General features: G+C 38.4%; 2 protein-coding genes across 2 annotated transcripts in view; both read right to left on the reverse strand.

Annotated features, from left to right (window-relative positions):
• LOC144969304 (uncharacterized) overlaps positions 1–23,250 on the reverse strand; it is a 54,628-nt gene extending 31,378 nt beyond the window's left edge. Inside the window, exons 1-17 of the mRNA XM_078908413.1 lie at positions 23,059–23,250; positions 20,023–20,038; positions 19,446–19,564; positions 18,325–18,488; positions 17,048–17,327; positions 15,559–15,741; positions 14,629–14,826; positions 9,103–9,291; positions 8,376–8,564; positions 7,650–7,838; positions 6,929–7,111; positions 4,458–4,604; positions 4,073–4,228; positions 3,423–3,653; positions 2,897–3,070; positions 2,456–2,710; positions 1,935–2,096 (exon numbers count right to left, since the gene is read on the reverse strand). Of these exons, the coding sequence (XP_078764539.1) occupies positions 1,935–2,096; positions 2,456–2,710; positions 2,897–3,070; positions 3,423–3,653; positions 4,073–4,228; positions 4,458–4,604; positions 6,929–7,111; positions 7,650–7,838; positions 8,376–8,564; positions 9,103–9,291; positions 14,629–14,826; positions 15,559–15,741; positions 17,048–17,327; positions 18,325–18,488; positions 19,446–19,527 (2,782 nt within the window). The 5' untranslated portion in view covers positions 19,528–19,564; positions 20,023–20,038; positions 23,059–23,250. The remainder of the gene's footprint in view (positions 1–1,934; positions 2,097–2,455; positions 2,711–2,896; positions 3,071–3,422; positions 3,654–4,072; positions 4,229–4,457; positions 4,605–6,928; positions 7,112–7,649; positions 7,839–8,375; positions 8,565–9,102; positions 9,292–14,628; positions 14,827–15,558; positions 15,742–17,047; positions 17,328–18,324; positions 18,489–19,445; positions 19,565–20,022; positions 20,039–23,058) is intronic.
• LOC144966904 (uncharacterized) lies at positions 740–1,659 on the reverse strand. Its single transcript, XM_078903607.1, has 3 exons — positions 1,489–1,659; positions 986–1,133; positions 740–822 (listed from the first exon to the last, which is right to left on the reverse strand). Exons 1-3 carry the CDS (start codon positions 1,657–1,659, stop codon positions 740–742), a joined length of 402 nt encoding a protein of 133 aa, XP_078759733.1.
• Positions 23,251–25,312: the final 2,062 nt, after the last annotated feature.

Genomic DNA, 25,312 nt, shown 5'->3' on the forward strand with positions numbered 1-25,312 from the left:
ACAGAGCCGCTTCCACTTCCACTTCCGCTGCCGGATCCACCGAAATAACGTTCTGAGAGAATGATGGGTTTGTATAATTGATTAATTCACTCACCCTTAACACCGACTTTATCCGTAGTTTACTCGGGTTACTTTTACCCCATACCATTTATTACATTTTTCTGAGACAAATTATACGCGTAGTATCAAAGCTAATGTTAATGATAATTGAATAATCTATCTATGTACGTGCTCATTTTTAATACATTTTTTCCAATGTTGAAAAGTAGCAAAAATCTCAAGGATTGAGTGAGCAAAATTATATCTGCAATTCATTAATCATTTTAAACCTAGAATCTATCTAACTGAATTTAGGATATAAGGTGCTCCAAGAAAGTAATATGGAGATAATTTTAGGATTAAAATATGAATTAGAAAAGTTTTGACAAAAAATTCAAAGAGTCGTTTTTCATCAATATGATGATAATTTTGTTAAAACGCTTACTAAAATCTTCCTAAGATATTATTTTGATTATTTTATGGCCTACATTTCATTTTGTTCGTTTAAAATGTTTGTGGCTTCTTAATCATACTTTTTGTAATACTGCTTAATGTTTTGATATTATTGAATACTTACTCTCAACGCTTCCACTTCCGCTTCCGCTTCCAGAGCCTGAGCCAGATCCAGATCCATAGGACATGCCAGAGCCGGAGCCATAGGACATACCAGAGCCAGAGCCGATAGCAGACATAAGACATATCACCAGAGCCAGAGCCAGAGCCGGAGGCCGGAGCCATAAGACATATCACCAGAGCCAGAGCCGGAGCCACTGAAATAACGCTCTGAGGAAAAGAATCAATTTTATGTGATGTATTAATGTTATAATTGTTTTGTTATTGATAAGTGTTTAGTATTTTGGAAATTTTACAAGGTGTTATATCAATGTTTGTATAATACAAATTCCATCATGCTAAATTTTGAACGAATATTTCATTTAGTACTTACTCTCTTCACTCCCAGAACCAGAGCCAGATCCTGAGCCAGAACCAGAGCCAGAGCCAGAGCCAGCAGCCGGGATCCGAGCCGGAGCCAGAGCCAGAGCCAGAGCCGCTTCCACTTCCACTACCACTGCCGGATCCACTGAAGTAACGTTCTTAGAAATTGGATGAGGGATTGGAAAAATGTTGGTACAATATCCGTTGTTCATTTATGATTCTAAATATAGAATGACTCAGAAATGAAATTTAAGATAGAAGTGCTCCAATAAAGTTATTTGGAGATAATTGTATGATTAAAATCGGACTAGAAAATTTATGGAAAACAGAATTTGATGATTTTGTTTTTATCTGCATGATGCTAATTTTCTTAAAACGCTCACTAAAATATTTCTAGGCAATTATTGTAATTATTTTATGGCCTGGATATTTTTACAAGTTATAGAATGTACATAGCTTTATAATTACACCCTTTCTATAATGCCTAATGTTTTGATATTGTTGAATACTTACTCTCAACGCTTCCACTTCCGCTGCCATAGCCAAAAGATCCAGAGCCTGAGCCAGATCCAGATCCATAGGACATACCAGAGCCGGCAGCCAGAGCCAGAGCCAGAGCGCCATAAGACATATCACCAGAGCCAGAGCCGGAGCCAGAGCCATAAGACATATCACCAGAGCCATAAGCTACACCAGAGCCATAGACTCCAGAGCCGAGCCAGAGCCGGAGCCAGAGCCAGAGCCACTGAAATAACGTTCTGTAGAAAAAATCAATTTGATGTGATGATTAGTGTTTTATTTGTTTTGTTGTTAGCTGAAGAGGGGTTCTTATCCCGAAAAGATGAGTGTTTACTATTTTATTTTGTTCATTTTAATAAGCTGTTATACAGCTATTACTGTTTATACCTAACTGTCTGCATCATGCTAAATTTCAAACAAAATTTGTTTTTAATTCTTACTCTCTTCACTACCAGAGCCAGATCCTGAGCCAGAGCCAGAGCCAGAGCCAGAGCCATAAGACATATCACCAGAGCCGGAGCCGGAGCCAGAGCCAGATCCAGAGCCGGAGCCAGAGCCGCTTCCACTTCCACTACCACTGCCGGATCCACTGAAGTAACGTTCTGAGACATTGGATGAGGGATTGAAAAAGATTGATATGACATCCGTTGTTCAATTGTGATTCTAAATCAAGAATGACTCAGATATGAAATTGAAGATACACGGTGCTCCAAGAAAGTTATTTGAAGATAATTTTATGATTAAAATACGGACTAGAAAATTTAAGAAAAACGGAATTTGATGATTTTGTTTTTTTCTACTTGATGCTAATTTTCTTAAAACGCTCACATAAAATATTTCAAGGCAATCATTGTAATTATTTTATGGCCTAGATGTTTTGACAAGTAAAAAAAAAAGTACATAGCTTTATAATTACACCCTTTCTATATTGCCTAATATTTTTATATTGTTGAATACTTACTCTCAACGCTTCCACTTCCGCTGCCATAGCCAAAAGATCCAGAGCCTGAGCCAGACCCAGATCCATAGGACATACCAGAGCCGGAGCCATAGGACATGCCAGATCCGGAGCCAGAGCCAGAGCCATAAGACATATCACCAGAGCCAGAGCCGGAGCCAGAGCCATAAGACATATCACCAGAGCCAGAGCCGGAGCCAGAGCCATAAGACATATCACCAGAGCCAGAGCCAGAGCCGGAGCCACTGAAATAACGTTCTGAGGAAAAGAATCAATTTTATGTGATGTATTAATGTTTTATTTGTTTGTTGTTAACTGAAGAGGGGTTCTGATCCCGAAAAGTTAAGTGTTTAGTATTTTTTACTTTGAATAAGCTGTTATACAGCTATTACTGTTTATATAACCATGCTAAATTTCAAACAAAATTTGTATTTTAATTCTTACTCTCTTCACTACCAGAACCAGAGCCAGATCCTGAGCCAGACCCAGAGCCAGAGCCAGATCCAGATCCAGAGCCGGAGCCAGAGCCATAAGACATATCACCAGAGCCGGAGCCGGAGCCAGAGCCAGAGCCGCTTCCACTTCCACTACCACTGCCGGATCCACTGAAGTAACGTTCTTAGAAATTGGATGAGGAATTGAAAAATGTTGGTACAATATCCTTTGTTCATTTATGATTCTAAATATAGAATGATTCAGAAATAAAATTTAAGATGGAAGTGCCTCCAATAAAGTTATTTGGAGATAATTGTATGATTAAAATTCGGACTAGAAAATTTATGAAAAACGGAATTTGATGATTTTATTTTCATCTACTTGATGTTAATTTTTTAAAAACGCTCACTAAAATATTTCAAGGCAATCATTGTAATTATTTTATGGCCTAGATGTTTTGACAAGTTAAAAAATGTACATAGCTTTATAATTACACCCTTTCTATATTGCCTAATGTTTTGATTTGAATACTTACTCTCAACGCTTCCACTTCCGCTGCCATAGCCAAAAGATCCAGAGCCTGAGCCAGATCCAGATCCATAGGACATACCAGAGCCGGAGCCAGAGCCAGAGCCATAAGACATATCACCAGAACCAGAGCCGGAGCCAGAGCCATAAGACATATCACCAGAGCCAGAGCCGAAGCCAGAGCCATAAGACATATCACCAGAGCCAGAGCCAGAGCCGGAGCCACTGAAATAACGTTCTGAGGAAAAGAATCAGAGATATTTTGATTAACTTTCTGTGTTCATTTATACACATACTCAAAGACTACTGGGTGGTCTAGAAATGACACTCAGGTTTTAAAGGAACTTATTTCAATATTTTATGGAAGAAAGTTTTGGGACTAGAAATTCAAGTGCAACGACTTTTGACGAGAAAATCTTCATCTACATGATGTTAAATTGAATACTAGTGGCTAGAAACTGAACTGTGGAATAATCTGGATTTTATGGGATGTATAAAAGTTTTGACTGTTTTTGTTGTTGGTTGAAGAGAAATTTTGGGTCCAAAATGTTCTGCGTTAAGCATCAATTTAATTTTATAAGTTGCCATTTTTATTTTTGTTTATTAATATCTTGATAATGATTGTAAATGTTAAGCAAAAAGATGTAGAATACTTACTCTCTTCACTGCCAGAACCAGATCCAGAACCAGAGCCTGAGCCTGATCCAGAGCCAGAGCCAGAGCCGGAACCGGAGCCAGAGCCGGAGCCAGAGCCATAAGACATATCACCAGAGCCGCTTCCACTTCCGCTGCCGGATCCACTGAAGTAACGTTCTGAAAAAAAAGGAAAAAAATATTACACTTAATGACCAAGCGATTCTGAAATTCAAAAGCTAAAAGACATTGATTGTTTCGATATTCTATGGAGCACAGCTTCGAGCTAGAAAGACATTTTATGTGCAACAGAATTTGACATAATAAATGTCATCTACAAGATGCTCAAATCAAAAATGCATCAAAAGTATTTATTACGCCATTACCACAACTGATGTTGAATACTTACTCTCTTCACTGCCAGAACCAGAGCCTGATCCAGAGCCGGAGCCGGAGCCAGAGCCGGAGCCAGAGCCGGAGCCGGAGCCAGAGCCGGAGCCAGAGCCGGAACCAGAGCCGCTTCCGCTTCCACTGCCAGATCCGCTGAAGTAACGTTCTGAGAAAATAAAGTGTAAATGTTGCTGCTCGAAGCTCGAAGAAATAAATAATAACGTGAAGTTGAATGTAAGCTTCAATTTAATTACAAAAACAGATCAAATGAGCGTTTTGGGTTTCCCCTTTACCAACAAAACAGCTACTGCTGCTGCCACTAATGATTATACTTATACCGACATACCTTAATTATTATTATTATTTTTATATTTTTTGTATTTATTTTCAATTCCATTATATTTATTTTCCAACAATAGTCTACACGTTTTTATATTTCATTTTATATTTCATTTTCTAAACTGCATTACACAGTTCCTCCCCGCCTCCCTCTTTTCACTTAATTAATTGCACACATTTAAGAAATATCTAGTATTCTATTTTAATTAGTGCTTCCTTACAAAGGAGCATAATATTTCCTGCCAACCAATGTTTTGTTTATTCGTCTTAACTACGCCACTACCACATCATCTCATTCATCTGTGGTGTTTCAATCATCCTGTTTTGTTGATAAAGGGGATCCCAAAACGTTCATTTGATCTGTTTTTGTAATTAAATTGAAGCTTACATTCAACTTCACGTTATTATTTATTTGAGAAAATAAATGACGGATTGAAGTTTGATACAATATTTGTCCATATATGGGTAAAGACTAGAATGATTCAGAGATGATATTCAAGGTAAACTCTGTCTAAAACGTAATCCAAAGAAGAATAAACATTATTCTACCCCTCTCCCTAAATAGTAACGCGTTCAAGTTCAACGTCTTTATCTGAAAAAGGCGAATTACCCATAACTGCAGATTTTATACAATTATGTGGTGACTTTCACTATTATTGTGTTATTGAGTTGAAAGATAAATGTTTAATAGTCGACCAAATTTTTGTTGTTGGTTATATTATTTAGGATTTCTGGTGAGAGAGTGTTCTATTCCTTGATAGTTCTTGGGAAGCAACTGTTTTGATATGTGTTGGTTTTGTGTGTTGGAATTGTGAACTTACTGCTATGATAATTTTTTGGAATTCAAACTTTGTTCCCAACGAGCACTCGCAAGCTCGTGCAACGGTTGTGAACACGTCCGGAATTCCAAAAGATAAGAGTGTAAGCATCGCGTATTTTTTCTTATAGTTGGGAGAGACTAAAATTTTGACTTTAAAATAATAAAATGAGCTTTTATATAGCGCAATGTCCACTAAATGTGATCAAAGCGCTTTACAAAGGGTCCATGATCACAGCAACACGTATCATGTAGAACGAGACATGAAGCCTGTTATGCGATATTACATTTATTTTCCCGGACAGAGACAACGCTTTTAAAGGCCAGGTACTCATTTTACACCCCATTATGATAAGAAAATTAAATGTGAGTAAAGAGCCTTTTCCAAGGACTCAATTATGCGTCGAGCGAGGCTCAAACTCAGGACCTTTCGATCCGAAAGCGAGTGTCATAGCACTAGACCACACAGCCATATAGACTTCAGATTGACTTGTCGGCATCTGGGCCATTCTGACACCATACCGTTCAGAGACTGTGAGCATTACAATAATGCTCTTTATAAATGCTTTATTTATTTTAGTCAAACACGCCGTGGATTGCCCTGGGTCCCAGAGTAAGACACTCAGATTCCAGCCAGTAAGTCTAAAGTTTGCTTCCCTTTATGGAACAGGCAAAGAAGTGTGCTTTATAGGCTGCATATTTAGTAGTCCTAAGTGTCTTTATTCCACCCCTCCCATTAAAAACCCCGATCTTTTCTTAAATACGTAATCGTTGAAAAATGCTTATTCAACGATTGCAGAATATTATTGTTCTTTTTATTGGTTTAAAATAGAGTTGTAGAAGACAGCTTATTGGCAATTAAAAATAATCTTTTGGTGCGCGTGAATACAAATCCATCATTTGTTTAGGAGTCAAATTGTCATTCAAGCAGATGGATGAAAAAGCACAACTTATTGTGAATAGAAGTAGATACTAATACCATACAATTGGTCACGATATATTTAATAATCTGACTTGGAGGGGGTGAATAAACGTATTCTTTCAGTTCTTTGTATTAATTAAACGTTATTTTTTTATCGTACAATAACATATACACTCAAGCTCGTAGTGTTATTTGGTACGAGAAAAATTCTAACCCGTTTAATAAATTCAAAAAATATGAAAAAATCATATATTATTAGCTATTCACCTTTTTTAAAGAAGGGATTTGAGCATTATGAAACTGGATGTTTTGTTCTATATTTGCTGCTTTCTTGTTGGCTTGGGACTATTTGCGTAGCCATTTGAGCATATGAAATGGGTATTGCTCTATACAAATGCTCGCTTTTACTTACTCTCTTCAGAACCAGAGCCTGAGCCAGAGCCAGATCCGGAGCCTGAGCCGGAGCCGGAGCCATATGACATATCACCAGAGCCGGAGCCGGAGCCGGAACCAGAACCAGAGCCAGAGCCATAAGACATATCACCAGATCCGCTTCCACTTCCACTTCCGCTGCCAGATCCACTAAAGTAACGTTCTGATATAGAAAATCAATAACAGATTGAATTCGATCCAATTTTTTTCCGTTTAATCAGACTTGCCTCCAGCTACAAAAATCCGTAGAATTACGGCATTTTTGCTCCAATTTTAGAACCTCATATGCATCTCTTAAGTCATTAATACTTAATTAAAATGAAGATTAATGCCAGAGGACGAACTTTTAAGGCTTTTGACGTGTTATTTAATCATTGTCAGGGTAAATCGTTGAGCTATTAAAAAAAAGTTTTTAAATATACTGCGCAATATCCACGAAACGTGCTCAAAGCGCTTTACAAAGGGTCTCTAACCAAGAGAAACACGTAAACATAAAGAACGAAACATAACGCCTGTTAGGCGATAATACAATTTATTTTTCCGACAGAGACAACGCTTCAATGGTCAGGAACTCATTTTACACCTGATAACGGTGAGAGAATTTGAGTAAAAACCATTTTCCAAGGACTCAACGGTCCGAAAGCGTGTGTGTCATACCACAAGACCACATTGCCGCTATAGAAATAATCGCGTTTACTTACTCTCTTCAGAACCAGAGCCTGAGCCAGAGCCAGAGCCAGATCCGGAGCCTGAGCCGGAACCAGAGCCATATGACATATCACCAGAGCCGGAGCCGGAGCCGGAACCAGAACCAGAGCCAGAGCCATAAGACATATCACCAGATCCGCTTCCACTTCCACTTCCGCTGCCAGATCCACTGAAGTAACGTTCTGATATAGAAAATCAATAACAGATTGAATTCGATCCAATTTTTTTCCGTTTAATCAGACTTGCCTCCAGCTACAAAAAATCCGTAGAATTACGGCATTTTTGCTCAATTTTAGAACCTCATATGCATCTCTTAAGTCATTAATACTTAATTAAAATGAAGATTAATGCCAGAGGACGAACTTTTAAGGCTTTTGAAGTGTTATTTAATCATTGTTGGGGTAAATCGTTGAGCTATTAAAAAAAAGTTTTTAAAATATATGCGCAATATCCACGAAACGTGCTCAAAGCTCTTTACAAAGGGTCTCTAACCAAAGAAACACGTAAACATAAAGAACGAAACATAACGCCTGTTAGGCGATAATACAATTTATTTTTCCGACAGAGACAACGCTTCAATGGTCAGGAACTCATTTTACACCTGATAACGGTGAGAGAATTTGAGTAAAAACCATTTTCCAAGGACTCAACGGTCCGAAAGCGTGTGTGTCATACCACAAGACCACATTGCCGCTATAGAAATAATCGCGTTTACTTACTCTCTTCAGAACCAGAGCCTGAGCCAGAGCCAGAGCCAGATCCGGAGCCTGAGCCGGAGCCGGAGCCATATGACATATCACCAGAGCCGGAGCCAGAGCCGGAACCAGAACCAGAGCCAGAGCCATAAGACATATCACCAGATCCGCTTCCACTTCCACTTCCGCTGCCAGATCCACTGAAGTAACGTTCTGATATAGAAAATCAATAACAGATTGAATTCGATCCAATTTTTTTCCGTTTAATCAGAATTGCCTCCAGCTACAAAAAATCCGTAGAATTACGGCATTTTTGCTCCAATTTTAGAACCTCATATGCATCTCTTAAGTCATTAATACTTAATTAAAATGAAGATTAATGCCAGAGGACGAACTTTTAAGGCTTTTGAAGTGTTATTTAATCATTGTCAGGGTAAATCGTTGAGCTATTAAAAAAAAGTTTTTAAATATATTGCGCAATATCCACGAAACGTGCTCAAAGCGCTTTACAAAGGGTCTCTAACCAAGAGAAACACGTAAGATAAAGACCGAAACATGACGCCTGTTAGACGATAATACAATTTATTTTTCCGACAGAGACAACGCTTGAATGGCCAGGAACTCATTTTACACCTGATAACCGTGAGAGTATTTGAGTAAAAACCATTTTCCAAGGACTCAACGGTCCGAAAGCGTGTGTGTCATACCACAAGACCACATTGCCGCTATAGAAATAATCGCGTTTACTTACTCTCTTCAGAACCAGAGCCTGAGCCAGAGCCAGAGCCAGATCCGGAGCCTGAGCCGGAGCCGGAGCCATATGACATATCACCAGAGCCGGAGCCGGAGCCGGAACCAGAACCAGAGCCAGAGCCATAAGACATATCACCAGATCCGCTTCCACTTCCACTTCCGCTGCCAGATCCACTGAAGTAACGTTCTGATATAGAAAATCAATAACAGATTGAATTCGATCCAATTTTTTCCGTTTAATCAGACTTGCCTCCAGCTACAAAAAATCCGTAGAATTACGGCATTTTTGCTCCAATTTTAGAACCTCATATGCATCTCTTAAGTCATTAATACTTAATTAAAATCAAGATTAATGCCAGAGGACGAACTTTAAGGCTTTTGAAGTGTTATTTAATAGTGCTTAGGCCACTGGGACCCCCCCTCCCCCCCCTTTGGGAGTTTATGCCACTATGTTTTTCAAATAATAGAACTTATTGGCCATACAAATTCCACTGTTACCGTAAAAATAAGTGTCATTTAAGAGAGTTATGGCTCTTTGAAAAAAGTGAGTTGTGTCCCCTTGCAAAAAAAGAGACAACATTTCTTTCAAAGGCTCTGGAGACTACAATATTAATTCAAATATATGCAAATTGGGTATCAAACTGAAGGAAATTGAATATACTATCAAACTATGTGCACAAGCTTTCAATTTGTAAATATTATATAGATTCACAGAAAGTTGAAACAATTTGTCAGTAATCTCATGAAGTGTCATATCTAAACTTATGGGCTATTTCATTGTTTTACACAAAAATTATTTTAAATATGGCCAAAAACAGCATGTTCATTAAAAATGTAGCACTGAAGAAAGCTATGGCCCAAGCCTCAACAACAACCTTCATATTTCTACGTCACAGGAAAAACTAAAAGTGTACGCAACCCTTAAATTTTTCTCCACTTTGTGGGATGCCAAATTCATCATAATTTTCATTCTTTTTAAACATGGTATTGATGTCCAGTTGTCACATTTAAAAGTAAGTTGAAGGTGTGGTAAAAACAATAGATATATCATGAAAAAAGACTAATTTGTTCACAACCCAAGTGAAGCATCATTACCGAAGACTTTTGAACGAAATCGCATTGTTATATTATGAAGAATAATTGATACTCAAAAGGGATTCTTGATTCAAGATGCAGTAAGTACATAAAAACAATATCCTTATGTGTTTTGCAAACATGCTTTACTCCTTAACAGTTTGCACTGCTCACCAATTTATTACATATCCTCATCATCAGTAGCAAAATCCTCTTCGTCCTCTGAAGTGTCGTCAAGGAAATCACTGTCAAAGCTATCACTACCATCCTCGGCATATGTATCTTCGTCAGTACTGGTGCAGCTTTCTTCATACACAATTTCCTGCAACTCATCTGGAATGAAAGCATCTTTGAACCACTGTACTTCCAATTCATTTGCAGAATTTCTCTGCCAACCGTTATCCTCTCGTTTTGGAATGCTAGGATTCTGGCACACTGCATTCCTCCAAATGAGAGTTTGAAAGTTGGCTCTTGATATGTGCAGTGACAATACTTGACTACAAGGAGGCATCTGACACAGATCAATTCCACCACTGCATGAGATGGTACCTTTCTTTCCTTTGAAACGCTGGCGAACTATGTCATACCTCACTTTGTTGACACTTGTGCATGAGGTTTTGCCATACAGCTTGCACACAAATGACTCTAACACGAGACAGTCATTACTCGAAACAGCTGCTGATGTTCCAAATCTGGAGAACAGAATTCTAGGATCTTCCTCCTTTTGAAGAAATTTTAGAGCTTTCAGTTTTCCTTGCCCACCAAAGCAACTTGTTGTGTCACAGCCTGTGAATGCATGGACACCAAGTAATGCATCACACATCTGTTTAGACAAAGTCTTTGCTATCTGAGAGACATTGATTTGTCGCCTGTTGTTGCCACAGCCAGTATAAAAAATCAGGGTCTTTCCAATTGTCTCTGAGAATGAAAGGAGAAGTAAGAAGACTTCCGTGTCTGGTGATCTGACAACAATTGTTTCACAGTTTGGTTGGCGGGAAGCATATTGACAGTGCAGTATAATTCGTGTGTCTGCCTCTTCCTGTGATGAGTAGAGATCTAGACAAGGTACAGCTGTGGTAAATTCATCCGTGTCACTGTAAAGTAAGGTGCATCTCTCTTCACAGACAAAGAAGATTTCCCTGTTTCTCAGTTTCTTTGCATATTCGTTACTTTCCCATTCCTTGAGGAGAAACCTGATAAGGGATCTTTTGTTATCAACGCAGCTGAGAAATTATTTCCAACGTCTGGGCACTGTTGTTTCAGATCCTCTTAACAAGTATGCATTATCTTCAGAAGATCCTCTCCTCAATCTCTCACAACCTTTGATTGAATCTTCTATGTAAGTATCAGTCACAAAGTGTACACAAGCTGCTTGTGGTAAGGAGGAAAATGTAAGTTTGGCTACTTCACCAAATGTATTTGGGATTGCTGACAGAGTTTGTAACAGTGCATTGCCATCAACAATGTAAACGGTGTTTGTTTTTGTTTTTGCATAATCCTCGAACATTAATGAATTGTCAGGCGTGAGCTTGTGCAACAGAGTTGCTTTGTTGGTCTTCAGAGGTAAACCATCTGATGAAGCCAGCGACCATGGAGTAGGTGTTAGAGGATATTGAAGAACTTTTTGAAGATCAACACTGTGCTCTTGGGACAAAACAAGAAGCTGGCCAAATAAATTTCTTTGTGCCTTGATTTTGACCACGTTCATGTCTTTTTTCACTGTTACCACTTTCCTCAATGATGCAAATGTCTTGGTCTTGTTCCTTTCTAATGGCTTGTGAAATTCTACAGTCTTTTCCTTCAGTCTGTCTTCAACAAAACTTTCAAACAATCTTTTTCCTGTTTTTTCCACGGCCAGCAGGTCATCAGCAACATCCTCTTGCACTTTTATTCCAGAAGCTAGACTGACCAGACCATCTTCAACTTCAAAGGGATTGATAAATGCTGAAAATGCCTGGAGGATCTTTTGCACTCGCTTTTCACTTTGTCTTTTTTCTGCAAGGCTCAATTCTTTGTGGGTGTCTATATCTATACAGTTGTTGTTGCTGATCATTCTTTGGGTTGCTGATACATATTCTGCTCGATTGTGTCTTGTTACACTCCAACGGTAATAGCTTGGAAGACTCTTGCTGAACCCAACAATACCTCCTTTTGTCTTTGCATGTTTGTTTATAGTTTGTCCAATGGTCACATCAACTGCTATTCTTCCAGCAGGCGTCCTTGATCTAAAGACACTAAATCCATTATCTTGTAACATTTCTTCTGCCCCTGGGTGGGAATGAATCAGGTTGGCTAGTGACACAAAATATACACTGAGATACTTGGCATAATTGTGGTGATTCATGGTAAAAAGCAGTGGGCACAGTTCTTTTAAAAAAGATATATGAAGAAGAAAGTTGTTTGTCTTTGTAGCTCGCAGAAACTGGAGGAGAAGCCAAACTCTGTCCATGTATTGGATCCAGTATTGTGCAGTTTTTCCGTACTTTCCTGAGCGGACACTCTCTTTGAAGGCTTCATACTGGGAAAATAACTCAGCATACACAGTTGACTGGAGAATTTTATTAGCTCTATGGCTTGAAATTCCTTCGGTGAATTCCTTTATGTAAGACATGAGGTCTTTAATGAGTTTTGAATCCGTGTCCTGCTCAAATTTTGCAAGCAGAAGCCTCTCTAGAGCCTCCAAAACAGACACATGCACTCGTATAGCCCTGTTGTAGTTCTTTCCACTCATAACCCTATCCATAGAACCATGTGCACATAGCCCTGCTTCAGTCACAATTTCTTCAAAACCAGATCCACTTTGGAGCTTTCCCAGGGCACCAAGATATGAAATTATGGTGTGAAAGACACCCAGGTGAATAAATGACTGTTTTGTAAAGCTGTGGGTTTTGCCAGACAATATCGTAAGCTTTCTTTGCTACAGCAAGGTCAAATGTTACAAATGTATATGTGTTATATGCCCATTAATCATGCCTGAATTGTGCTAGTACAAAATTCCTCTTGTTTATTTATCACTGAAAGGAAGCAAATACACTGTAATATATATTTTTTAAATATTATAGAGAAAATGGCTATCAAAGATTTAAAAACCCTATATAGCTTTGTAAAATATTTTATGATATGAGGCAAAAAATGAGAAATGACAATAAAATTCCACTATTTATTGCATTTGAAGCAATTTTAGGGTGATAAACAATCATTTTATGCACAAAAATGAGTTCACCAAAAATTGCACCCGATGACCTTTCAAGGGCCATAACTCCTGTAAATGATACTTGAAAAAACTGTAACACCCGGATTAATTTGTGTTATATGTCCCTGAAGCATGCCTGAATTGTGCTAGTGCAAAATCCCTCTTGTTTATTCATCCTGAAGGGAAACAAGTACACTGTAATAGATTTTTTTTTCAAATTATAGAGAAAATGGCTATCAAAGATTTAAAAACGCTATATGGCTTTGTAAAATATTTTATGATATGAGGCAAAAAATGAGAAATGACAATAAAATTCCACTATTTATTGCATTTGAAGCAATTTTAGGGTGATAAACAATCATTTTATGCACAAAAATGAGTTCACCAAAAATTGCACCCGATGACCTTTCAAGGGCCATAACTCCTGTAAATGATACTTGAAAAAACTGTAACACCCGGATTAATTTGTGTTATATGTCCCTGAAGCATGCCTGAATTGTGCTAGTGCAAAATCCCTCTTGTTTATTCATCCTGAAGGGAAACAAGTACACTGTAATAGATTTTTTTTCAAATTATAGAGAAAATGGCTATCAAAGATTTAAAAACGCTATATGGCTTTGTAAAATATTTTATGATATGAGGCAAAAAATGAGAAATTACAATAAAATTCCATTATTGATTGTATGTGAAACAATTTTAAGGTGATAAACAACCATTTTATGCACAAAAACGATTTCACAAAAAATTGCACCTAATGACCTTTCAAGGGCCGTAACTCTCGTAAATGACACTTGAAAAAACGGTAACACCCGGATTAATACTCAAGATATATTGCTGTTTCAGAAAAACCATGTGGCGGAAACTCCCCCAGGGGGGGGAGGGTTTCGCCCACTGGCCCATGCACTATAATCATTGTCAGGGTAAATTGTTGAACTATTAAAACATTAAAAAATGTATTGCGCAATATCCACTAAACGTGCTCAAATCGCTTTACAAAGGGTCTCTAACCAAGAGAAACACGTAAACATAAAGAACGAAACATAACGCCTGTTAGGCGATAATACAATTTATTTTTCCGACAGAGACAACGCTTCAATTTTACACCTGATAACGGTGAGAGAATTTGAGTAAAGAGCATTTTCCAAGGACTCAACAGTGCGCCGAGCGAGGCTCGAACCCAGGACCTTTCGATCCGAAAGCGTTTGTGTCATACCACAAGACCACATTGCCGCTATAAAAATACTCGCTTCTACTTACTCTCTACAGAACCAGAGCCGGATCCAGATCCATAGGACATGTCTGAGCCAGACCCAGAGCCAGAGCCAGATCCGGAGCCAGAGCCGGAGCCGGAACCAGAGCCATAAGACATATCACCAGATCCGCTTCCACTTCCACTGCCACTGCCGGATCCGCTTCCACTTCCACTACCACTGCCGGATCCGCTGAAGTAACGTTCTGAGAAATAGAAAAAAAAATTAATGCATTTGAAGTTGAACTTGAATCCTTCACATCTAGGGGTTTTAAAAAGTTGTCCCACAATAAGGTAGGGCTTTTGTGTGGTTATCGTGTTCTTGTGATATGACACTCGATTTCGGATCGAAGGTCCTGGGTTCGAGTCTCGCTTGGCGCATAGTTGAGTCCTTGGTAAAAGGATCTTTACTCACACTCTCTCACCGTACTCAGGTATAAAATGAGTACCTGGCCGTTAACTGCGTTGTCTCTGTCCGAAAAAAATGTAATATCGCCTAACAGGCGTCATGTCCTGTTCTACATGTTACGTGTTGTTGTTGGTCAGGGGCCCTTTTTAAAGCTCTTTGAGCACGTTTAGTGGATATTACACGAAATAAAAGCTCAATTTTTTAGATACTTTTGAATTGCTTTCTTCTATAACACTTTCTCATTATAGAAAACATGTAAACCATTGTCAAATGAGTGTCAACGTTGTTTTATTTTTTTTAATGTGAAGCAAAATTCTTATCTGTCTATAGAAGGAATGAAATTGAAGTCACTCAGCTCTTTATTATTGCTTTCCAGCCAGCCATTTTCATGATTAGGCTACTTCTCACTAAATTCTATCAAACAGACTATAAACGTTTAAGTTTACATATAATTTTGCGTTTTGGTCCGTTATATCCGGCTAACGGATGCTGTGAGCACTTTACCTAAACGCACAGAATCAAAACTTACTCTCGTCGCTACCGCTTCCACTGCCGGAGCCAAAAGACCCAGAACCAGAGCCAGAGCCAGAGCCAGAACCATAGGACATGCTTCCAGACCCTGAGCCAGAGCCAGAGCCAGAGCCGGAGCCAGAGCCGGAGCCAGAGCCGGAGCCGGATCCACTTCCACTTCCAGATCCACTGAAGTAACGTTCTGTCGTCAAATTAAAAGAGATACTAATTACACAGTGACGGCAGAAGCTTCCCATGGTACTAACACTACGATACTTATGACGATCGGCCCAAGCAGCAAATTCCGTACCGCACTTGAGCAGCTGAGCTACATAGTCTCTGCTATTCACCGATAAAATAAAGTGTGTGTGTGTGTGTGTGTGTGTGTGTGTGTGTGTGTGTGTGTGTGAGCTTGAGGCATATCGGGGGACACAGGCGTAATTCCGGTTGACCGTCACGAGACCATCCCGGATGTCGAGCCTATAGCGGGCCCCCTGACCGGCCCGCCCTGATATGCGACTAATGGAGACCCAACCCGGTGCCCGAATGGCCTCGGCCATCCCGGGCCCCACACTACTGTGTTCAGTGACGGCAAAAACAAAATGTTAAAAGACATACAAAGAACTAAGAAAAAAAAAGAACAACATCAACTTACATACATCATAATGTGTGACTCAACTCATGTGTGAATGAGTACCTGGCTTTAACTACTAACGGATACTGTACTTATAAAATGAAAACATGATTTCATTTGGCCAGCTGGGAGAATCCCGCTCTGAGCGGCGCATAGTTAAGTCCTTGGAAAAGCCTCTTTACTCATATTCCCTTACCGTAATCATGTGTAAAATGAGTACCATACCAGGCCGTTAACAGCTTTGTCTTTGTCGGAAACAAAATTGCAAGATCGCCTATCAGGCGTCATGTCATGTCTCGTACTAGATGTTGAGCGTTGCTGTTGGCTATATACCCTTGTAAAGCGCTTTGAGCACATTTAGTGGATATAGCACTGTAGAAATGCTCTGTTTTTTGTTATTTATATAATAAATGCGAATTTATGATTATTCCCATCTAGTTTTACGGAAAACCCGAATTTATGGAACACAATAGCAAAAATAGATAATAAAAAATAAAACAAAACAACTTGAGCTTTTAAAGAGTGCAAAATCCACTAAATGTGCTCAAAGCGCTTTACAAGGGTCCCTGACCAACAGCAACACGTAACATGTTAGAACGAGACATGGCGATATAATTTTTTTTTCGATATAGACAACACTGTTAAAGACCAAGTTCTCATTTTACACCTGATTTTTTATTCTCTATTGGCCTCTGGAACTTCATCGTATAATAATAATAATAACAATAATAATAATAATAATAATAATAATAATAATAATAATAATAATAATAATAATAATAATAATAATAATAATAATAATAATAATAATAATAATAATAATAATAATAATAATAATAATAATATAATAATATAATGTATCACAGTTTCTTACTCTTTTCATAGGAACCTGATCCAGAGCCAGAGCCAGAGCCATAGGACATGCCAGAGCCGGAGCCAGAGCCATAGGACATACCAGAGCCGGAGCCAGAGCCAGAGCCATAGGACATACCAGAGCCGGAGCCAGAGCCAGAGCCATAGGACATGCCAGAGCCGGAGCCAGAGCCAGAGCCATAGGACATACCAGATCCGGAGCCAGAGCCATAGGACATGCCAGAGCCAGAGCCAGAGCCAGAGCCAGAGCCAGAGCCGGAGCCGGAGCCGGAGCCAGTCATCTGTAGCAATGAACAATAGTGTGTAAACAAGCGCATAATTGCATTTAACAATACCTATTGACGCTATGCTAGTAAAATACTCTCAACAGTAAGTTGTATAATTCATTAGAAAATGTATATCATATTTAGGTATTTTAGTAAATAGCTCTTTTCTTCGAATTATGTGCATCTCTAGATGCTAAAAGTTTTAACAAATAGGGGGGGGGGGGGGCGGGGGGGGGGGGGGGGGGGGGCAACATCTCAGTTTGTAGAACGTTCGTTTTACACGCAAAAAGGACCAAGATCTGTCCCAGTTGCAGTTGAGATTTTTTTCTGACCCCCCCCCCCCCCCCCCTTGTCTACCTAACACGGATTGGGTGATGGGTCGTTTAGTTCTGGTGAAAGTACTTTGAGATCGACTGCAGTCCTATACAAAGGGTAGCTAGCAATTGCTATTGTCTGTTTCATGCTATAGAACCCGGGATAAACTTCGGTTCCATGGGCCTAATGGCTCTGATAGACTGCTTTTGAACAAACTGTGTAAGATCTCTTAAGCGAGACGATTTGGCTGGAGTTAACCAGCTCTCTGTTGTTATATGCGACATCAGCGACAACATAATGATGACGATGATGCTGATGATGATGATGCTGATGATGATGATGATGATGACGACGATGATGACGACGATGATGATGATAACAATGATGATGACGATGATGCTGCTGCTGCTGCTGCTGCTGCTGCTGCTGCTGATGATGATGATGATGATGATGATGATGATGATGACGACGATGATGATGATAACGATGATGATGACGATGATGATGATGATGATGATGATGATGATGATGATGATGATGATGATGATGATGATGTTAACATTCGAAGCTCAAAGAAGTAAATAACAATGTAAAATAAGCTTCAATTCAATAAACGAAAACAGATAATAATGTGGACGTTTCGGATTTTCCCTTTATCAACAAAACACGATAAGCGAAACACTGCATGCAGACTTACCCCCAAGAAGTTCATGATGCCGTCCATGTCAGAGCTGTCCAGCTGAAGGTCTTCAGTGTCCAGTCCAGTGACGCTGACAATGATCTGAATGATCTCGGCCATCAGTTCTTCTGTCTTTGCCTGCCATTTGGCAATTTCTGCTCCGATGTCCTTGATGTCAGCTCCTGTGGATGACGTCACATTTGATGGTTTGTGTTTGATTGGTGGGTGATGGGTGTATGAATACATATATTCGAGTTTATGTATATTTCGCAATGTCCACTGAACGTGCTCAAACGGCTTTACAAAGGGTCCCTGACCAACAGCGATACGTAACATAAAGAACTTGATATGACACATGTTAGGCGATTATGCAATTTTTTTTCCGACAGAGACAACGTCGTTAACGACCAGGTACTCATTTTACACCTGAGTACGGTGAGAGAATGTGAGTGAAGAGTTTTTTTCCAAAGGACTCATCTATGCGCCGAGCGAGACTCGAATCCAGGAGCTTTAGATCATAAAGCGAGTGTCATACCACTAGACCAAATAGCCGCACAAAGAATAAGGAGGCGGAATGGAGAAAGGAGAAGGAGGAGGAAGGGTGGGAGGAGCATTGTGAGGAAGCTAATTAGGAGGAGGATGAAAAGAAGGATGTCAATGAGTAGGATGGGGATGAGGAGGAGGATCGGGAGGAGGAGGTGTTGGGGTGGTGGAGAAGGAAGAGAAGAAGAAGAAGAAGAAGAAGAAGAAGAAGAAGAAGAAGAAGAAGAAGAAGAAGAAGAAGAAGAAGAAGAAGAAGAAGAAGAAGAAGAAGAAGAGAAGGAGAAGGAGGAGGAGGAGGAGGAGGAGGAGGAGGAGGAGGAGAGAGGAGGAGGAAGAGGAGAAGCGGAAGGAGGAAAATGAAGAATGGGCGGAGGGGAGGATGAAATCAAATCGAGGGGAATGTCCAACAACGTACCTTCAATCTCAACAATCATTTTTTCAATTAGATCAGATAGACCAGCACGTACGTTCAATCTTAACAATCATTAGATCATATGCCCAATCACGTACCTTCAATCTCAGCAATCATTAGATCAAATAGCCCTGCACGTACCTTCAATCTCAGCAATCATTAGATCAAATAGCCCTGCACGTACCTTCAATCTCAGCAATCATTTTTTCAATCTCTTCCATGGCAGCTCCTGCCTCTTCTTCAATCTTGGTGGCGATTTCTTGCATGGCTTGGGATTCTGTGCGATGAATTGCTCCAAGTTGCCTGTGGTGTAGATAGAACGAAATTGACGTAACTCTTTGATATTGTTTTTAGCCAGTCAATTTTGTGAGTAGTTTTCACTAAATTGTACTAATCAGAATATAAACTTTTCTTCTTCTTCTTCTTCTTCTTCTTCTTCTTCTTCTTCTTCTTCTTCTTCTTCTTCTTCTTCTTCTTCTTCTTCTTCTTTTTCTTCTTCCTCTTCTTCTTCTTCTTCTTCTTCTTCTTCTTCTTCTTCTTCTTCTTCTTCTTCTTCTTCTTCTTCTTCTTCTTCTTCTTCTTCTTCTTCTTCTTCTTCTTCTTCTTCTTCTTCTTCTTCTTCTTCTTCAACAGCTCTGTTGACCAATATATAATGTTGTGTTTGTTCTTTACCCTACTACTGAGAGCTTGTTCCCTAATTTGTCACTTTGACAATTTCAAAATGAATATAAATCAGATATGAAGAAAGAGGAAAAACTTACGTTTGCCTGGGCGGGCCTGAAAACATAAACAATCAAACAAAAGATAATTTTACTGACAATATTTCAATCATCTATTTGTTATTCATTGCCTCAAATTTATTGGTATTATGTATATAGAATTCAAATGCTGGAAATGGAAAACTTAGAATAGCGATTTGAGCTCTTTTTGGTATGAGGTAAGGCCGACGTGCACTTATTTGCAGGTCTGATAACCCAATGCCTTATGGGCTCATTGTTGTAATGGAAATCTCAAAAAATGACGAAAAATATTGTCCATTACAACAATGTTGAACTATGGCCCATAAGTGGGTTCGGATGTCAGACCTTCATATATGTATACGTCGGGTAAGGCCCTATATAAAAATATCATCATCATCATCATCATCATCATCATCATCAGCAGCAGCAGCAGCAGCAGCAGCAGCAGCAGCATTATTATCATTATCATATTATTATTATTATATTATTATTATTATTATTATTATTATTATTATTATTATTATTATTATTATTATTATTATTATTTTATTATTATTATTATTATTATTATTATTATTATTATTATTATTATTATTATTATTATTATTATTATTATTATTATATTATTATTATTATTATTATTATTATTAATTATTATTGTAATTATCAGCATCATCTTTATTATTATTATTTTTTAAAATATTATTATTATTATTATTATTATTATTATTATTATTATTATTATTATTATTATTATTATTATTATTACTACTATTATTATTATTATCATTATTATTATTATTATTATTATTATTATTATTATTATTATTATTATTATTATTATTATAACTATCATTATTGTTATTATTATTTTAATCATTATTATTATTACATCCTCATCATCATCATCATCGTCATCATCATCATCATCATCATCATCACTATTATCATTATCATCACCATCATCGTCATCATTATCAACATCGTCATTACAATACACTATAAAACATGGATTGACACCAAAAGAAATTTATAATATTTTACAGCTATGTAGTCAAGTGGTATGACACTTGCAAGGTCCCAGGTTTGGAAGTTTTTGCCAAGATGAGAGTCATTTAAATCGATCAATATTTTAAGGACGAGTTTTCTAGACAAAGTCCAGCAGTTAATTGGTTAAAAGGGCCCAAAAACCAATATCAACATTTAACATATAAGATGAGACATATTGCCTAATGCCAACGTGTACATATATGCAGGTCTGACATCCGAACCCACTAATGGGTCCTAGTTTCACATTGTTGTAATAGACAATATATTGCATCATTTTTTGAAATTTCCATTTCAACAACGAGCCCACAAGAAATTGGGTTATCAGACCTTCAAATAAGTGCACATCGCCTGAGACGCTATTACAATTATTTTGACAACACCGTCACCAGCCAGTTACTCATTTTACACCTGGGTGTGGGTCTTGAATGTTATTAAAAAAAGATCTTTTCCAAGGACTGAACGTTGTGCTGCCCCCGATTGAACTGGAATCTAGGATTTACAACTGGTCAGAAGACGGGTGTCGTTGTACTAGACAACAGTCGTCCTTCTATAGCGTGAAATGGACAATAACAATTGCTTGCTATCCTTTGGATAGGAGGCTAGTCCAACGCAAAGTACCTTCCGCCAAATCTAACAGAGCCAGCTACCCAATCATTGCTTGGTTGACAGGGGGGTCAGAAAAATAATCTCGACTACACCTGGGATCGATCTTGGTCCCTTGATGTGTGAAGAGAGTGCTCTACCAACTGAGCTATCGGGACCCCCATGACGACAACGTCACATAAAATTTGCCCTAACTTTTAATCTTCTCAATAAACATAAGATCCACGAAATTAAATGTGCCCAAAGCGCTGTTCAGACTCCACGAAATCTTGCAAAATTGTCGCAATATCCACCGAATGTTCTCAAGGCGCTTTTCAGACTTCACCCTGTAAAATGGCGCAATATCTACCAAATTAAATGTGCTCAAAGCGCTGTTCAAACTCTACCATACTCTTGTAAAAATGGCGGAACATACACTAAATGTGCTCAAAGCGTTGTTCAGACTCCACCACAACCTTGTAAAAGATGGCACAACATCCACCAAATGTGCTCAAAGCGCTATTCAGACCACCATAACCTTGTAAAAGATGACACAACATCCAACAAATGTGCTCAAAGCGCTGTTCAGACCACCATAACCTTGTAAAAATGGCAACAACATCCACCAAATGTGCTCAAAGCGCTGTTCAGACCACCATAACCTTGTAAAAATGGCAACAACATCCACCAAATGTGCTCAAAGCGCTGTTCAGACTCCACCACATCCTTGTAAAAATGGCAACAACATCCACCAAATGTGCTCAAAGCGCTGTTCAGACTCCACCATAATATTGTAAAAATGGTGAATAGATCCACCAAATGTGCTCAAAGCAGACTCCATCATAATCTTGTAAAAAATAATCCATGTTTTCATCCAGGATAAATTTGCAATATATTAAATGTTAAAAAATATATGTGACATATCATCTCTAACCGGTATCATGTCTGGAATATTTAGATGCTAAAGATTGAAGTTATACAGTGGAATCAGCTTAGAGTCAACTTCTGCTTAAAGTCAGCTTCCTCTTGTTAGTCCCAAATTTTCTGATCTACATTTAGGCGAGTTTTATTGATAATGAATGGATGGATAAAGTCAGCATTGCTTAAAGTCAAACATTTTTTGTCTGGTCCAACGATGTTGGTTTTATTTGGATCCCATTGCAAACAAGAAATGATTAGTCTTAAGTTAAGTTTATTTATTTGTTTGCGTTTTAGGTTTTCTTTGTTTTTTTTTTTGTTTTGGATAAAATAGGTTGCAATTTCTTAACCTTTTTTGGGGGGAACAATTTTAATTTTCAAGTTTCTTTCCGACAACTGGTGCAGTCTGACATATTACAGTTTGATATGATGCGTCACATATTGGTTTTTTTTTTAATCTACAACATTTCAATAGAAATTAATTATCTAATAAATATCTCTCTATACCTGTGAAACGCCCAGGGCGCAGAGCACCACGAGGGCTGCGAAAGTAATCTTGTACATTCTGCCTTTCTTTGTGGAACAGGCAAGTCAAGTGTTGGATTCGAAACTAGAGTAGAAAAGGCACACACCGCTGCTACCCTATTCTATCCCCAAACAATAGGTATGAATTAGCGATCCTGTCTCATGTCCGTCGTCGCGAGGTTTTTATACAGACTGGGTAGAACTGGTTGCTGAGAGACAACACAATACACACCAAAACACATCGGCTTTCTAACCAATGAAAAAAATATCAAGGGAGGGAATTAATTGGTGACGTAAAAAAAAATATTAAGAAGTTTCATGATAGCCTCACGTGTTTTCCGATTGTTACGAAAAGAATTAATCTTCAGCAGAGGTCAAGATACCTATTTATAGCAGACCTGCCTTTTTGGTATTGTAAAATTTCCAAGTTATTATGGCGGGAAAAATAGTAGCGACCATAACTAACTCTATAACGTACCAATGTTTCCTTTACAGGTTAAAGAACTCTTCAATGAATTCAATACATGTGCTCTGGCACTAACACTTCATTGTCAACACGTTTTAATGAATTTAATGCCTTTTTACAGCTCTGTGATTGAAGCTAAAAAAATCGTAAAGCTACGGATTTTTCGTGATAGTAGGCATATCTGCTATAGAGATGTCGAAAAAAAGATAAGCTCTACGTCATAATCTCTACTCAAGGTCAAGGACAGATATAGGGAAAACATTCGAGTGATACGTCATAAGTTTTGATATCGTGATCTTTTGAGTTAAAAGTCAAAACGTGACGTAGGAAATTAGGGTACCCTTTTCTGATACGTCACATGTTGAACACGTGATTTTGTGACGTCGAATGTTTTTATTGGAGAATGATGACGCTCTCAGCGGGGGGATAACTAGGGATTTTTAAAGATAACATTCAAGGCCATTAATATTTTTGGTTGGGAGGTTAACCTCACGTTTCCTTTTTTTTTCTCTTAGTATTGCGAGTTTATTTTTAGTATTAAGAAAGCCAAGCTTGGAGCGAGGTCGGAATAACGTGCAGAAATATGTAACCCGACGCCTATAAGCGGTATTCTAACCGGGATGAAAAATATACCTAATTTTCTTGGGGATTTTTCCGTTGAAGAAACAAAATTCATTCATCTAGATGTGCGGCTATGTGGTCTTGTGGTATGACACTCGATTTAGGATCGGAAGGTCCTGGGTTCGAGCCTCGATCGGCATATATTTCGGTCCTTTGAAAAGACTCTTCATTCACATTCTCTCACTGTACTCAGGTGTAAAATGAGTACCTGACCGTCAACAGCGTTGTCTCTGTCGGGAAAAAAATGTAATATCGCCTAAAAGGCGTCATGTCTAGTTCTATGTGTTGCGTATTGCTGTTGGTTTGTGCACGTGTAGTGGATATTGCTCTGTACACATTCTATTAGTGTATTTTTTAAAGATTTCAATTAAATTTCAAATATTTGACTCTAGAGATACAATTTATAGCATAGAACTGCGCCCATTCTAGCATATTACCGACGTACACACATAGAAATAATTTTTTAAAACTTGAGCTTTTATATAGGGCAATGCCCATTAAATGTGCTCAAAGCGCTTTACAAGGGGTCCCTAGCCAACAGCAACACTTAACATGCAGGATGAGACATGATGCCTGTTAGGTGGTATTACATATACTTTTTTTCAGAGACAAAGCTGTTAACGGACAGGTACTTATTTTAAACCTGAGAATAGTGAGAGAATGTGATTAAAGAGGAACCAACTAAAACTATGCTTCGCTCAGAGCGGGACTCGAACCTAAGTCATTCCGATCCGAAGGTGAGTGTTATGCCACTAGACCACATACCGGCACAAGCATAGCGGCTTGAGTAAATATATTGTAAACAATATTATATATGAACATTTTCAAAGTAATGCGCATAAATTTCAAATGATAAAAGAATAGATAGTATGCGCTTGGCTAAGGAGTCCACAACATTGCCATCCGGAAGTATAACGGAACAAAACACAAAACTTTGTGCAACCATGATCGTTTATAGTCAGGTTGTACAGTTTAGCGAGAATTACTCATAAACGCGGATGGCAAAAAAACAATAACAAAGACCCGAGTGACGTCAACTTCGAACTATCTATAGCTTTGCTCGTTTGGTGCATTGCGATGTTTTAATACAAATATGCTACCACGCCATTTAACAAGTTAACAGTCGTGCTTAGGAAAACCTCGTATTTA

The sequence above is a fragment of the Berghia stephanieae genome, chromosome 3, assembly GCF_034508935.2.
Source record: "Berghia stephanieae isolate SIO BIC M18660-M18661 chromosome 3, UCSD_Bste_1.3, whole genome shotgun sequence".
NCBI lineage: Eukaryota > Metazoa > Mollusca > Gastropoda > Nudibranchia > Aeolidiidae > Berghia > Berghia stephanieae.